The 16,709-nt window shown below is 43.4% G+C and overlaps 1 protein-coding gene across 1 annotated transcript in view; it reads left to right on the top strand.

Moving 5' to 3' along the window:
* The first annotated feature begins 3,771 nt into the window (after positions 1-3,771).
* The window catches only part of ntrk3b (neurotrophic tyrosine kinase, receptor, type 3b), a 263,519-nt gene continuing 250,581 nt past the window's right edge, over positions 3,772-16,709 (top strand). The window contains exon 1 of the mRNA XM_080729839.1: positions 3,772-4,643. Within this exon, the coding sequence (XP_080585965.1) occupies positions 4,345-4,643 (299 nt within the window). The 5' untranslated portion in view covers positions 3,772-4,344. The remainder of the gene's footprint in view (positions 4,644-16,709) is intronic.

Here is a 16,709-nt window from a genome sequence, read left to right as displayed (position 1 = left end):
ATATTATTATTAATATATGGTCATTCCCAGAAACAAAATCCCTTTTATGCCCATATATAAAGATTTCTGATGTCATCAATCCCAGGCCCTAACAAGCCCAAGAGCCTGCTTTACTCTGATTTACACCCTACCTTCCCCGAAAACGTTAATATTAAGTCCATATATGTATATTATGGATATATATTAATAAAGTATAAAATAAATAAAATGTCCATATACAGTATGGGCATTCCCAGATGATGCCCTGTTAGGGTACCCCCTGATGCCCATATATGGAGATCCCCAGACATCAAAACCAGGCCCTAACTTGCCAAGGCCCTGCTTGGCTTTACTAATTAACATACGTTTTATGCCCATAGAGATCCCTGTCCCATCCTCATCAATATTAAGGACATGTCTGGGAATGCCCATATTTGGTAATGCCCATACATGGGCATGTTTTGACATAACATTGTTGACTAGCATGCAGGGGTCTCCATATGGGTAACTGGTCCGATCCCTGGCCACTGATCTGGCCAAGAATTGGCCCTGTGGCGTCTTACTAGTATCGGACGGTATCGGACATCGGCGACCTGGCCAACTCGGAACAATGTAAATAGGGAATGAATGCCCCGCCCTTTAATGCAAACCCCATTATACCTGTTTTTTACCTGGTCATAGGACCCGTTTTGACCATCTGTCTGCCTGTGTCCATTTATGCCCATATATGGAGATATTTGTATCTGTCTGTCTGTCTGTCGGCGTCCATTTTATGTCCATATATGGAGATCACTGCAGTTATAGTTCTGGGTCCATTTTATGCCCATGCATATATGGAGATATCTGTCTATCTGCGTCCATTTTATGCCCATATATGGAGTATCTGTCTGTGCCTCCAACTGTGTTGCAGACACAGTGCCGGTTCCCCCTTTAATGCAAACCTCATTATACCTGTTGTCATAGGACCCGTTTTGAACATCTGTTTGCCTGTGTCCATTTATGCCCATATATGGAGATATCTGTATCTGTCTGTCTGTCTGTCTGTCTGTCTGTCGGCGTCCATTTTATGTCCATATATGGAGATCACTGCAGTTATAGTTCTGGGTCCATTTTATGCCCATATATGGAGATATCTGTCTATCTGCGTCCATTTTATGCCCATATATGGAGTATCTGTCTGTGCCTCCAACTGTGTTGCAGACACAGTGCCGGTTCCCCCTTTAATGCAAACCTCATTATACCTGTTGTCATAGGACCCGTTTTGAACATCTGTTTGCCTGTGTCCATTTATGCCCATATATGGAGATATCTGTATCTGTCTGTCTGTCTGTCTGTCGGCGTCCATTTTATGTCCATATATGGAGATCACTGCAGTTATAGTTCTGGGTCCATTTTATGCCCATATATGGAGATATCTGTCTATCTGCGTCCATTTTATGCCCAAATATGGAGTATCTGTCTGTGCCTCCAACTGTGTTGCAGACACAGTGCCGGTTCCCCCTTTAATGCAAACCTCATTATACCTGTTGTCATAGGACCCGTTTTGAACATCTGTTTGCCTGTGTCCATTTATGCCCATATATGGAGATATCTGTATCTGTCTGTCTGCGTCCATTTTATGCCCATATATGGAGATCTTTGACCATCTGTTTGCCTCTGTCCATTTATGTCCATATATGGAGATATCTGGCTATCTGCGTCCATTTTATGCCCATAGGACCCGTTTTGAACATCTGTTTGCCTGTGTCCATTTATGCCCATATATGGAGATATCTGTATCTGTCTGTCTGTCTGTCTGTCGGCGTCCATTTTATGTCCATATATGGAGATCACTGCAGTTATAGTTCTGGGTCCATTTTATGCCCATATATGGAGATATCTGTCTATCTGCGTCCATTTTATGCCCATATATGGAGTATCTGTCTGCCCATATATGGAGATATCTGGCTATCTGCGTCCATTTTATGCCCATATATGGATATATGGAGATCACTGCAGTTATAGTTCTGGGTCCATTTTATGCCCATATATGGAGATATCTGTCTATGGAGAACGCGCGTGCCCGTGGGACGAACGGTTCTCGAGATACGCGGATTACCTACATACATACACACTCACAGAGATTTTTTGTTGACTCATGTGGCGTACGTGATGTCAGAGCCTTTTATGAAGTGATGTCACAATGAGTCAGAGCTTTCGCCGATTTCCTCAGAAACAGCCTGATGTCAACAATCAACCCCGCATAAGGAGATTCCGAACGTTTCGCGCCGGTTCGGGAAAACCGCGCGTCGGGTCGGGTCGAGACCCGGCACTGCACTCCGTGCCGCGGCGGGGAACGCGCGTGCCGAATCTGAAGCCGGTGGGACGAACGGTTCTCGAGATACGCGGATTACAAACACACACACACGCACGCAGAGACTTCTCGCATTTATAGATAGATTATCAGTTATCGGTAAAACAGTCAATATTGGACATCCCTATTTTCCTCAAATACGGTTGCCAGACTTAATGTGGTTTAGTGGTAAACACAATCTTTTATTTTATATAATCAGAAAAGTCTACATTTCCCAAGAGGAAATGTATTTAATTCAGTCTGACCAGGAACAGGGATAAGACCTATATCCCCACCGGCCATAAAAATGATCAACCAGAGGGTATTGGAATATCAAAAGCAGAGGCATGGATTTTACAGGCATCGCCCCCAGCAAATTGAACTCTAATCCTTTAAATCTCCACACACCCTATAGGCTATGGGCACTCAGAATTACAAGGACATCAGCTCTGCTATACAGGACCCACCTATCACGTATTCCACCAGTCTTGCGTGACCATGAAGCATTCTGCAAGGGGGATCTACAGGCCAAGTTGAGGCATTAAGCCTACTTTGAGATGCAACCATGCAGTATTAACCCATGAGGGAGACTCAGGGGCAAGACCATAATGTTTTGGGAGGCATTTCTGCCCTTTACAGAAATTAATATTGTGCAAATTAATAGGCCTATAGCTAATTTTAATGTAATAATACGTTAGCATTTTGTTCTCGTTATAAACCTATTTATATTTATGCTTTAAACATAAACAGATTGCTTTTTTTATTGTTCATGTTAATTTATTGTTAAAAATAATAAATAAAAAGAAAAGGAGAACAATCTGAGAAACATTTTCCAAGAGGGGGGAAAAAAATCCTTATTCTTTAAATACAGATAAAGCCTAGTAAGGCTATTCTGTGCCTATGTTAGGTGGAGTCGCCACACGAGGGCGTAACAATCTATGGATAAATGGCTACTAGGCTTTTTGCCAGAGTGAATGTTGTAGGTCCTATATCCCATATTACGCGTTGATAAACATAGCCTATAATTGGCGATTTTTGGGATTAACCTTCATTATAGGCCTAGAATTCGCTCCTGTCGGCTCAGAGCCTCGTTAAGGGGGACCTCTAAGTAAATTGACGAACGTTAACTTAAGAGTAGACTCACTGTTAATAGGCAGTTGTCAACTAACCTACCATAGAAAACCATGCACGGTAAGGAGGGACTTGATGCTCCTCGGTATCAACTTCTGTTCCTCATTCGCTCATCATAGTTCATCCATACTCCGTGCATCGTCCCTCAGACTGCTCACCCCCTCCCTCTCACTAAATTCAATTCTCTCTCTCTCTCTCTCTCTCTCTCTCTCTCTCTCACCATGCAGTCGACTTGTCGGTCCTCGGAGGGACGACCGCGTCAAGTTGGATTTTAACGGGTAAAAGAAGACGCCACAACGCAAGCTATAAACGATGAGCGCGACGATCGACGCACGGAGCTCCGGGATTTATTGTATTACTATTTTACCGTTGGACTTTTATTTTGTTTCATTTCCACGTTTTAATCGCCCGTCCTCCTCGTATGTGTCCATGTCGGGTCTCTCTGGCCATGTAGCGCACGCAAGGACACTGCTACTGTTGTACACTACGGATAAGTCATTTACGCATTGACTCGGTCACACGCGCGCGCGCACAAACACACACACACACACACACACACACACACACACACACACACAGACAGACGCTTACTAACACTCATCGACAGCCAAGGCACAGTCCTTGTACGAGATAGGCTGTATAGCCTCATATTTCTATACACTATATATTTTTCCGAACACATATGTGACCAGTCGAGACTCGCCATGATGGCGATTTGATTTTTAGTTTTTTAGTTTTTGTTTTCATGTCCTATGAAAGGGGAATCACAGCTACAAACTGAATGTTGAATACCGTCTACTAACGAGAGAGGACGTCGTGGTGGAAAGAAGTACCCCCCCACCCAACCCACCTCCCCACTTCCCCCCCAAAGGATCTAACATAGACACGGACACAAGACAGAAATGGATGTACGCTTTTATTCGGGTCGTCTGATCATCTGCTGCCGGTGGAGGTGGAAAGGAGGAGCGTTGTTCCTCCTCTTAATGAGCTGCTTGGTCCAGGAGTCCCCCTCCACCTCCTCCACCTCCTCCTCCTCGGCGCTGGACTGTCCTCCGTCCTGCTCCTGCTCCCAGACGGAGATCCACTGTAACAAGTCGGACAGCAGCAGGTTCTTCCCGCTGCTCGCCCTGCAGGAGGGCAGCAACGGCAGCAGCAGCAGCGCCGTGGACATGGAGGACTTGTTCAAAAACATCACCTCCGTGTGAGTAACGTTAATGACATGACAGGCCCACACCACACGTGTGTGTGTGTGTGTGTGTGTGTGTGTGTGTGTGTGTGTGTGTGTGTGCGCGCGCGCGCGCGCATGCGTGCGTGTGAAACAGTTTCCCTCTCCCCCCCTCCCCCCCCCCCCCCCCCCTCTCTCTCTCTCTCTCTCTCTCTCTCTCCTCTCTCTCTCTCTCTCTCTCTCTCTCTCTCTCTCTCTGTACCAGTGGATTTATTTCAACCTTTTATTCATTATTTATTCTGCATTTGAGCCACGGACCACCATTTGATGACATTTAGACTTTCAGACCCAAAACGTAGACTATTTTGTTGTCGTTTATTTTGTCCACAATCCCATGCCACAATATTCCATGCTGTAGGCTATTGAATTCTTCTACTAGACTTGAATTTAGTAATTTAGGTGTTTAGCAAAATGTAACTCTTGAGAGCATAAAATGGAACGGGGTCCATTTGGTTTCATTTTACGCTCTCAAGAGTTAAAGATCTAAAAGCCAAAGGGTCCATTTGGTTACCAACTCTCCATCATTTAGCTGGGAACCACCTGGAACCCCCTCAAGGACCACTGGTTGAAAACCACTGCCTTATACCAAGATCTGTTTTTCTCTCTCATCTAACACTCTAAATGAGCAACTAGCACCATGGACAGTTCCTAGCAGCCAACACGGTACGTTATACGTACTCTCTCATGGTCACTCACATCCAAAGCTTTTCCAAAACAGCACACAGCCACACACCCTTTAAATATAGGCTCACAGTGGGAAGATCGTTAGTGTCAAACGTCCCCCCCATCCATCCATCTACCCCGTCCCTCTCCCCCCTCTCCTCATCGCATCACGTTTTTCGATTGCAAATCTGATATTTTAGGCGAGGCAGAACAAGTTAGACATTATAGGCTAGTTCCCAATGTCTTCCTTCCTCATGAGTAAATGTTTTGCAGTGGTAGGCTATTTCATTGCCACGACTAAGACAATTTCGCGTGTGTGTGCTCTTGTGTTAATTCTCTCCAATTAAAGTTGTTCCTTTTTACCTATGTAATCTCTGTGTTCCGCAGGGCTACAATAGTCTACAATTAGAAAGGCTGAGGGCTGTTGCAGCAGCCCTCTCACCAGACTATAAAGCCCCCTCCCCTCCTCCATCCTCTCCATCCTCCCCCCCCTCTCTCTCTCTCTCTCTCTCTCTCTCTCTCTCTCTCTGAATTAAACTAAATTGTGCCATAGCAAGCAAGCCTTTGCATCCTCTGATGTGTCCAATTAGAGTCTGTTTATTGGCAAGCTATTGTTGTATGTTCAGCTGCAATACAAGGAATTGCGCAAACAATTAAAAAGAGGGATAGACAGGCGTGGAAGGAAGTTGTGGAAGGAAGTTGTGGACTTTTTTTTTTAAATCTCTCCCCATTTCTTTACAGTAAAAAGAGGTTGTTAAAAATACAGCAATGGTGGTGCGATTCTCTCTATATGGCTCCCCCCCAAGTGCATTCTCTCTCTCTCTCTCTCTCTCTCCCCCCTCATTTTCCTCCAAATTAGATGCGTTTGAGGAGATCCTTCCTGCCAGGCGCTGACATCAAAGAGCTCCTTTCTTGAAAAGTCAAGGAAAAAAAGAGCTGCATCTCTTCCCTTTTTGCCTTAAAATAAGACTGCAGTTAGAGAGAGAGAGAGAGAGAGGAGAGAGAGAGAGAGAGAGGAAGAGAGAGAGAGAGAGAGAGAGAGAGAGAGAGAGAGAGAGAGAGAGAGAGAGAGAGCGAGAGCGGCAGACAGATGTGCTTGAGAGAGAGAGAGAGAGAGAGAGAGAGAGAGGCAGACAGACGTGCTTTACATAAGAGAGTTTGGTGATTCACCAGCTATCATCCCTCCATTTCTTAACCACACACACACACACACACACACACACACACACACACACACACACACACACACACACACACACACACACACACACACACACGCAGAGAGAAAAGATTTTTCTTTCCCTGTCACTTGGCCACCTTTCCTATATTTTGCATTTTAGGAGACACGTCTTAACTCTGTTATGGAGCAGTTCCAGCGCTATGTGATGCCGCTAGATGGTACTCTGGTAGTTTTGTGTTTAAACCTTTTCTCTCCCTGTGTGTCTCTCCCCCCCACCCAGCTGTCTCTCCCCTCTTTTCATCGCTCTTTTCCTCCAATTAGACTTCGTCATACGACCGCACCGCTCACCAAAAAAAGAACAGATTTGTCAAGTGAAAGAAAAAAAAATGTGGCTCGCAGAAATGTAAATGAGGCTTTATTCTGTCTCTCCCTCTTTCTGGCACTCCTTTTTGCTTGTCTCCCTCTCGGCCCATTTCTCCCAGTCTCCCCTTCGTCTATTCCTCCTTTTTACTGTTCCCTTTTTTAATCCCCGTCTTTCTCATGTCCCTCCCTACCCGCCATCTCTCATCTCTACGTTTTTCTTTGATGGTTACATTTTCACTTGCATGATGTCTCATTTCACTTGTTTTCAGGGGAACAGAGAGAGATTTTTCTTCAAATGAAAACCCAGTAGGTCCTGGGTGATGGGTTTTCCTAGCAGGAGCGAGGAGCTGTTTAGTGGTTTGTGCTGCAGCCAAAAGAACTGGCTAATATGGCCAGATAATATATATTTTTTAACTATTCAGACTGAATTATTGCTATGGGTGTCTCATGAATACACTCTTAAAATTGTTGGGTCAAAAACAACCCAAGTTGGTTATTTATGTAACCCAACACGTAACACTGTTTTGGACCAGCCCAACATGGGTTATTGCAGACCAACAGGGTTGGGTTAAGGCTGTGACCCAGCATGTTGGGTTGGGATTGTACAACCAAGTAATGGGTTAAAAGTGACTTTGCTGTTGGGTTAATGTGATACTGCTGATGGGTTGGAATCTAACACCCCAAAATGGCTTAAAAGGGACCTTGTTGTTGGGATTGTGCGCCCATTCACATTAAATCTATTCTATTTTTTTTACAACATTTTCTTCAATGACATTTTTCATGATTAATCTCAAGGAAGAATGTATGTGGAGTAAATTGTGCATTTAGTCGTGGCAATATATCACAACTTTGAACACAACAGATTATGTGGTGCTTCACATTAAAAGAACAGCAAACCTGTTTGTATGTGTCAGTCTGGACCATCTTAGTCATGGTTTCTGTTTCTGTAAGCAACTATGTTTTTTTATATATTTTTTAATTAGGGATTATGACTGGGCTACATCCACTGCGATCATCTACAATACAATGTTGTTTTCTCTATCTAAAACCATAAAATAATGGAAAAGTTTGTAAAAAATATCTGTATGGGAGCACAGTTGCATGCTGGGTAACTGCCCACCCACTTAGTTTAACCCAACAGTGGTGCAATTCACAAACCAATGTGTTGATAGACAGAGAGGGCGGGTCTATTTTAACCCAAGTTGGTGCAATGCAGTGAACCATGTGTTGGGTAAACTCGAATTCAAAAGCCTATACCAACACTTGGGTTATGAACTCAATGCATTTTATCTGATGATGTGGGCGGGCCATCCATAGCCCAACAGATGGTTTACTAATTTTAAGTATTTTTAATCCAATGTTTGGTCAAACTGACCCAACCTTTGACCCAACAGTGTCAACCCAGCAAAAGGGTTGAACATTTGACCCAACATTTTTAAGAGTGTAGTACTGCCAAATAATACTGTAACGTCTTGGGCTATTAGTGGCTGGGGGAGAATCCCATCATGCCCAGGGACACATTCAGTGTTAGTTATTGCTATATTGTGCTTATTATTTCATTATTATGTCCAATGGTATTGGGAAAGCATTGTGTGCATAGATTTATGATGTGCTATGGGAATGCATGTGGGGGGGGGGGGGGTGTTATGTGCAATGGAAATGCATAGAGGGGATAAAGAGGAATGTGTTGTGTTGCGTTATGTTGTCATTCGTGTCACGTGTTGGGCCATGAGTTGCCTTCGCGATTTGGGCAAATGCTCCCGGCATACAGTCTGACAAACGATGAGTGCGAGATAAAGCGGATGTGACGCAACCGCCCCCTTGGTGCAGTAGCAATAACAGGTCCTACTGGAAGCGTTATGTTTCCTTTCAATATTTTTGGGGGCATTATTTCGTCTTTCTCTGGTGTTATTGGTGTTACCTCCATGATGTTTTCAAACGTGTTTCTGTTATGTTTCCAATGGGACTACAGTTCAGTGCAGCAGCGGCTATTTCCGATACTCGCCGTTCGGGAGCTGCCGTTCCAGACTCGATATAGCATTCGGAGATTGTGGAATAGTTGTCTGGCTACGCGAGACTAGGCCATGAGTGACGTGTAGTTTTTGCAAGCACCCTTTCTCACATTTCCCTCTTTTCGGTTGGGTTGATTTCTACTGGTTATGCAATAGTGTTCCCAACAAAAGCTGTTGCCATGGCTGTCCATTTGGATAAGAACACCATTGGTCATTACATTACAATATTTATTATAATTATTTACAATATTTATAATAGAAAAGAACTGTCCATGTGGACATAATCTACTAAGTATCATCACATTCATCTGAAGATCTGAATCTAGGTTGTACTGTAATTGCTGTGGGGCTGGCTCTAGGTTTTGAAGCTTTTTTAAGTACTGACTACTGACTTACTGACTACAGTAAGTGGTCGGGAGTAGGGACTGAGCTAACTTCAGGTTAAGTTCCAGGCAGCTGGTTTCAGATCCTGAGCTCTTTCTAAATGCTGTGGTTCTGGCATGTTGGTGGTAAAACAATGTTGTGGCGGGGCGTTACACATCTGTTTGTTTTGCTGAACCCAGTCATTATGTTCTGCTGTTGTTAAATGTCTTGCCACTGATGTCCTGTTTGTTTCAAATATGATCTGGTTGAGTATGTGATTTTTTGTTTTGCTCATCGCTAATGTCACACAACTACCTGCACTTGACACTGAATAAGTTACAATACATTGCTAATGCTGCCCCATTCAGTTACAATATGCCTCAGATTCAAAATAGATATTATTTCTGCACAGTTTCTGGACCTAGCCTAAGACACTTATGTTTCTGCAATTTCCCCTTATATTACTTGTCCATTACAGCATCACGGTGCCCTGACTAAAGGTGTAACAAATATTCAAAACAAGAGTTTAAATCGCTGTATTTGTCAGCCTGTGGCCAGTTTTTCACAATGCAATTTCACGGAAGCAGGAATGCGCATGCGTGACTGGCCACTCATCTGTGTATCAGAAATGTTTCGCCACCCATCTGTGTATCAGAAATGTTTCGCCACCAAGTGGTCGGGGCGAGAAAACCGGCCACAGGCTGACAAAAACAGCGATTGAAACTCACAAGCCCGATCTTGCGGCAGATCGTCGTTTTTGACGGCGAGCGCCAAAATTGGTCGGCGACAGCATAATCGGCTCAAAAAGTTGGGCAGTGTGTTTGAGCCCTAACACACAATACAGGCTCCATTGCGTTCCTAACAACCGTAAAGATTAGAGATGATCTTGTAAATTTGTCTGGGGCTCGAATATCCTGGTTGAAATCCTTTGAACGTGCTGTGTACAACAGGTTACTTTGGCAAATGCAACCCAACAAACTCACATATGCATGCAGGCACAGACTGTAGGCACCCTCACACGCTGGCACGCATGCTGGAATATTTATGTATTACCTTTGAACTTACAAAAGGTAACTTTTTGGCTAATTGATTTTGTTTTGCTTCATTACACTAGGGTTCTGTCTTCTCAGCATGGTGACTGAATAAATAATAAAGTTGGTCATAACAATTAGCTGTGTATCATGCCGTTCTTGTACAGAATGTATCTCAAAGTGCTTGACAAACACCAATAAGACAGTTACAAATGTAGAGACAAATATGTAAAGTGTGTGTGTGTGTGTGTGTGTGTGTGTGTGTGTGTGTGTGTGTGTGTGTGTGTGTGTGTGTGTGTGTGTGTGTGTGTGCGCGTGCGCGCACACATTCGTTCATGCATGTGTGGGGGCATGTGTGTGTGCATGTATGCGTGTGCACACATGCGCTTGCATGTGGGTGAGGAGTGAGAAACCGGAAAGGGATATGAACAGTGTGTGTGTGTTTGTGGGTGTGCTGCTATAATCTGCATACTGTATCTTAAACACATACTGTAGCTTGAACACATACTGTGGTGCGGGCAGTGTGATACAGAACTGCTTCTCAGTTATAAGCATATCATCAAGTTTGCATGAGCCTGAGTCTTCTGTGTAGGAAACTAGGTCACGCCTGCCACCATTTGAGACTTGGAGAAAGAAGCAAGAGTCAATTTGTAGAAGACAACTGAATGATTTCTTTTCACATTACTCTTCTTGATGGGTATACCCACAGCTCCTTATTATGTGTATGCGTTTCTTTACATAGAGAGAGTTTGGCAAGCCACACGGAGACACACAGATGAGAAATAACACAAACGAGAGAGTGTGGTGAGTGTGTGTTGTTATTTTAGAACAGTATTTGCATGGAGGGATGATAACCCTCAATGTCACGTTGCACTGTGAGCCTCTTGACGTAGCCTATGTTTGACTGGCAAACACAGCACGCTGAAGGTAATAAGATTAATTGTGGATGTGTTTCATTTAGTTGTTACTGTGTGCCAGCAAGGACCGCTCCTGAGCAATTAAGGTAATGCGGGCACACTGAAACAATTAAATGAAGCACTGCCACAGTCAGAATGGCTGCTGTGAAAAGGGTAAAACAAAAATCTCTCTGTCACTCTGGTCGACTGAGTTTGGTAGATAGAAAATGTGATCCATGTGTAGCCAAGATGACTTTCACATGTATCTGTCTTGAACCGAGTTCTACTAGAAAATAATACGAAATTGCTTGGGAGAAAATGGACTGTATATATTCTCTCTCTCTCTCTCTCTCTCTCTCTCTATCTCTCTCTCTCTCTCTCTCTCTATCTATCTATATATCTATAATTTTTGTCCTCTTCTCATGCCTGTCCTCATCTTCCCCCTCCTCCCTTCCTCCTCCTCGCCTCTCCTGACCTCCCCTCCCCTATTTGTGTCATCATGACGTCCAAATTCGTCCCCATTCAACCTTTCCTACTCCTTCATGTCTCTGACCTTCTCGTCCTTCCTCACCCCTCTATCCCTCCTCATCTACAGTCCCATCAGGCACACACAAAAGATGAATACTGATGATTCAGCCTAACCTTCATAATGCACTGTGTGAAACCAGTCTAAAGCCAGTTTCGATTTTGAGTTTCGTTAGGATGAATGAAAAACATATCCAGCATGTGTCCTGTGTAACACTGCAGGCAGTGCTTCGAACAGGATGTTATAATTCAATCCCTTTCCTTTTATACAATCCTTTTATTTGCAAAGTGTGCAAAATGTGCGATGGTGGCTTAGGAGGTAGAGCCGGAAGGTTCCCGCTGTGATCGTGAGCTCTTGCTTTGTGTCGAAGTGTTCTTGTGCACTTACTCTTCACTCTGTGTGATGAGCAGGTTGGTGCCTTGCCTCCACCATACTATGGATGCAAATGTCATATAAGCCAAATACTCAACATTATATTAATAACTGTCAACCAACCAGCTACCGTACCAGACAATTCCTTGTAAACGGAGAAAACTGTCTATTGGTGAAGTTGACTTACACACCCAAAAGATGTGTATTATGCGCTGGTCCATAAACATTGTATCCTGTTTATACAATAACCCAGATAAGCAGTTTTCTCAGCCACCTGGAATATTTATGGAACATTCCAGTATAATGGGACACGGAAGCTTGTAAAAATGTTATACTATTTGCAATTGCGTATTCAAAAATAATGTTTAGCTGAGTTAACACACTCAGTACTTAACTGTATGAGTTGCAGACAGGAAAGAAAAACAAAAGTCAGACTTCTAGAGAAAATGCTTTCCTATCACTTTCATAGCAAGCACTTACAGTTGTAGATGCGGTAAATTAAGAAAACACCACCTTCTACTTACTTATCTATTGTTCTGACATGTAAGCCAGCATTTCAGATATGCCATGCAAGTAAACACTGATTGGGAATCTTCCTAGTGGGATTATATCAGCAGCAATATTTCAGCAGTAAAAACGCGAGGCTTCTCAAATGGATGCAGGTGTAATGGTTCTCACATTAGTGAGCAGAATTAATGTCATTGTAGCCCAAAGCATTTCAGTATGTAGCAGAGGCATCTTCCACAGTGCTGGATTCATCATCATCATCATAATAATAAACTGCAAACTAGAAAGATGCAATTCTGGGAAATTGCGAGTGTGGTTGCCGTTTTTGCAATTTCCCATTCAAGTCAATGGGGTTACTTTATAGAGTAACTTTTAGCCAACACGGAAGCAGCATAAAGGTGACAATAGAACTTTTTAGGGTAACTTTTAGCCAGTTAGGAAGCTGCATAAATCTGACATCACGAGAATGCTGCTTCCTCATTGGCTAAAAGTCACTCCATAAACTCGGAAAAGAACAATAGAAAAAAAGAAAAAGAACTAACTACGCACATGCACACACACTTGCGCATTCATGCATGCAAGCAAGCAAGCAAGCACATACACACGCACATGCCCACAGAGGTACCCACAAACTCACTCACCCACCCACCGACCCACTCACTCTCTCATGGTCAGGAAGGTCGGAGCAGAATGTGTTGAAACAACAGATTGTGGCACAAACATGGAAAACCACTGCTCTGTGGTCCAACATTAGAGGATTGTGGTCATACAGGGCAGCTCCTATTGGCCCCACAGAATGACCTCTTACATCACATGATGAGCATACGCAAAGACACATCAACAGATGGATGGCATGATGGCATTTATAAATAGCGGCTAGATGGAAGCATGAGTCGATCGAGGGGCAGGCAAGAAATGAATGGAGGGTAGAAAAGATGGAAATGGAAAGAGAGAGTGAGGGGGGTGGGGGGCCTAATCAATCCAATTCCAATCCAAATCTATTCCATTGCTTTTGTATTATTTTCAGTTGTTTGGTGTGGGTTGTATGCCATCAAAGTTAAAGGGGTACTGTCACCTAAAGGGGTTGACGGGCAGATTACACTGTGACATGAGCTTCTCTGAAAACGGTCTGAAACAGTCTGAAGCTCATGTCACAGTGTAATCTGCCCCTCGCCCCCCAACAACAGCTGACCAGTGCAGTAAGTAGTCATACAGTCAGGCTATACAGACAATTTATTTGATTGGCTTATTTTTGCGCATCCCCACAATGACATCATAAAAATATTAACTTGTTTTTTAACACAGCGAGTGCCCACACGTCAATCTCTTTGATGTCGCGGGAGGCCCACGACGCGTTGACGTGTTTACTGTATTTACAGTATTAACATTAAATCTCACCGTTAGGTTGGGGCTGCGCCTGGATGTAGCCCATTAGCCGCTAGTCGCTTCGAGTCGACGCTAAGAGCATCGCGCGGCCGTTTTTCTCCATATACTCCAATGCATTTCCCCATCTTTAACGCCCTTTATCTCTGATGTTTGTTTTATGGCTAAAACTGTGGCGGGGTGCGGCAAAATGTCCAAATTTTGATCGGCAATGAACAGCTATGATCAACACTGGTCCATACAGAAAGTTACACAATTACATCCTGTCTGCGCTCATGTGACCAAGTGACGTCATGACGCATGCATTGACGCAGCAGGGCCGGATTCAATACAATGGTGGTGGGCCTGGGCAGCTAGAGGAGATAAATGGGGCTCAATCCAGGGGCACCCAATGTGTTAAGATGATTCTTAAAGTGACAGTAACCCTTTAGGTGACAGGCCCCCTTTAACTTAACACAGTGTGAGGTGTTTTCTAATATCCTGCTATTTAGCTGGAGAGAGATTACACTTTTCCCATCCCTTATTCTACACCGTCACCTTATACACACACACATTGTGAGGAGAGCTGATGATGAGCTGATGAACTGGGGATGACGAAAACCTGTGTGTGGGGTGCACGCATGCACACACACTAGCAGCTGGGATTGATTGTCCTTGGTTGCTCAGAGTTGATGAGTGAGGGGATTCTGTTGGCTCATCATTTTCCATATAAACCCATTCATACCAAAATTATATACTAGTAGTGCAATGCCTGTTGGAAATGCTTGCAGGTTCGGGAACAGGCAGATTCGGGAGAAACTCTCATCCAATCGACTTTATACTTGACATTGCTCTTCCATGGGACCTCAGCAGTACATCCACTAAGAGTGAAGTTGATTGATTGATTGACTACTATTTTTGCTAAAAGCACAGAGGTACAGTTATACAATAATGCTAAAAGGATAACACAAAAAGCCCTGCTTGTTTCCATTGTGGTCCTATGTACATATTCAATTCATCAAGACATAGAAACATGGAATGATATACAAGAAATCATCAAGGAACAGTAAAAGTATATTTACAGAAAAAATCTGGGAAATGTATTTTGGCAAGACTTGTCTAGGTCCAGTTGCAAATTGCATAATGATATGGCTGTTTTGAATGTGGGATAGGGAGTCACGTGTTGATGGCTGGTGGAATGCCCACATTTGGATGGCATAATAGTAGAATTAATTCATCCCCATGTTTGTGCTGAATCTGGGGGTGAATGAGATCTGTGGAGCTCCCTCTGGTATAGTAGTTTGACAGGTATAGGCCTACATGGGCACTGGTCCCTTGAGTATCTTGAAAACCAGGCTCATTTTAGAACGCTGTGCTCTGTCCTCCACCCTGAGCCAACCTTACAGCATAATGAGCAGGGGTTAGGTGAGTCCTAGGTGTGATGTTTAGCAGTAGTCTGATTATTTTTGAGAGGTCTGTAGTTTAGATTTTAGTGCCTTTGAGGTGCTAGAGTACTATGAGGTGCATGCATAGTCAACATTATGGTTAATTTTGGACCCAAAAGGAATGGTTTTACCTACAGGTGTAATGACAGTTTGTTATCAGCGAGCCATGTGCAGATTTTACCGGCCTGCAATTTGCTCATCAGCGAACAAGAACAAATGATGTCATGTCGTTAATGTAAATTAGGAACAGTTAAAGGTCCTAGTATGCTATCTTGATGAACAATGCAGCTCACTGGGAGGGGGGGCGGGGTTACGTTCCCATCAACCACCCGTTCTCTTCCCTCCAGATAGGATCATCCAGGTTCACACATATATTCTTGTGGTGTATATTCTTGTGGTGTATGTGTGAGAGAGAGAGAGAGAGAGAGAGAGAGAGAGAGAGAGAGAGAGAGAGAGAGAGAGAGCATTCAGGAAGAATTCTTTGTACAAAGGAATGGGATCATGGAGAAGTAACCTTCGGTTTTTTTTTGTGATTTTTGTTTTTTTATGTTGATCTAAGATAGTGTGAAGCTCTGAAAAGCATTCCACAAAAGCAGTTTCTTTTTTTTCTTCTGTTTTTTCTATTTCCTTTTTTGACACACAATCATCCAATACTCCTATTTGAAGAAAAAAAAAACATGTTTATATAAAAGTTGTCTTTGATCTTTCTGTTTTTGAGGAAATGCTGGGTATTTTCATGGCATTGGTGTGGGCCTCTTTTCTCTCTCTGTCTGAGCTGTCAAATGGAGGAAAATAATTGACTTCAAACTTTATCTCCGTACCACCAAGAGTATTGCTGGTACAGAGGTGAAATTGTTTAGTGGAATATATTAATGTCATATTTGTTAATGTGAAATGTGATCCCCAATCATGAGCTCCAACCTTTAAAACACAAACAGTTGGGACTACTATTTGTCTTTTTGGGAAGTTTGATTTATTATCGTCTCGTCCCCTCCCCTCCCCTCTTTCTTCAAGTGTACCTTTTCTGCTGTGGTCCATAACAAACTCTCATTAGGCTCTCATTAGCACGGTAATCTGAGTAGTCCTCTTACAGGCTTCTTTAACCCTTGCCTTTGATTTACTGTATGGAGTCCTATTAGACACTGGAGAAATCCTAGTAAAGTGATGCACTTTGGCTTGTGTTTGTTGGGATACTGGGTGGAACAGCAACACTTGTTATCGCCTCTAGTTTTGACAAGCTGGAAGCAGCTGTAAATGAACCTGACTCCTCCAGATGGGGCCGTATTGAGTTCACAAGTTCACAATATTGTGGTCAATGCAAC

The sequence above is a fragment of the Nannobrachium achirus genome (genome assembly GCF_963921795.1).
Source record: "Nannobrachium achirus genome assembly, chromosome: 7".
NCBI classification, from domain to species: domain Eukaryota; kingdom Metazoa; phylum Chordata; class Actinopteri; order Myctophiformes; family Myctophidae; genus Nannobrachium; species Nannobrachium achirus.
The sequence above is the reverse complement of the archived record's forward strand: the minus strand, read 5'-3'. Positions and strand labels throughout refer to the sequence as shown.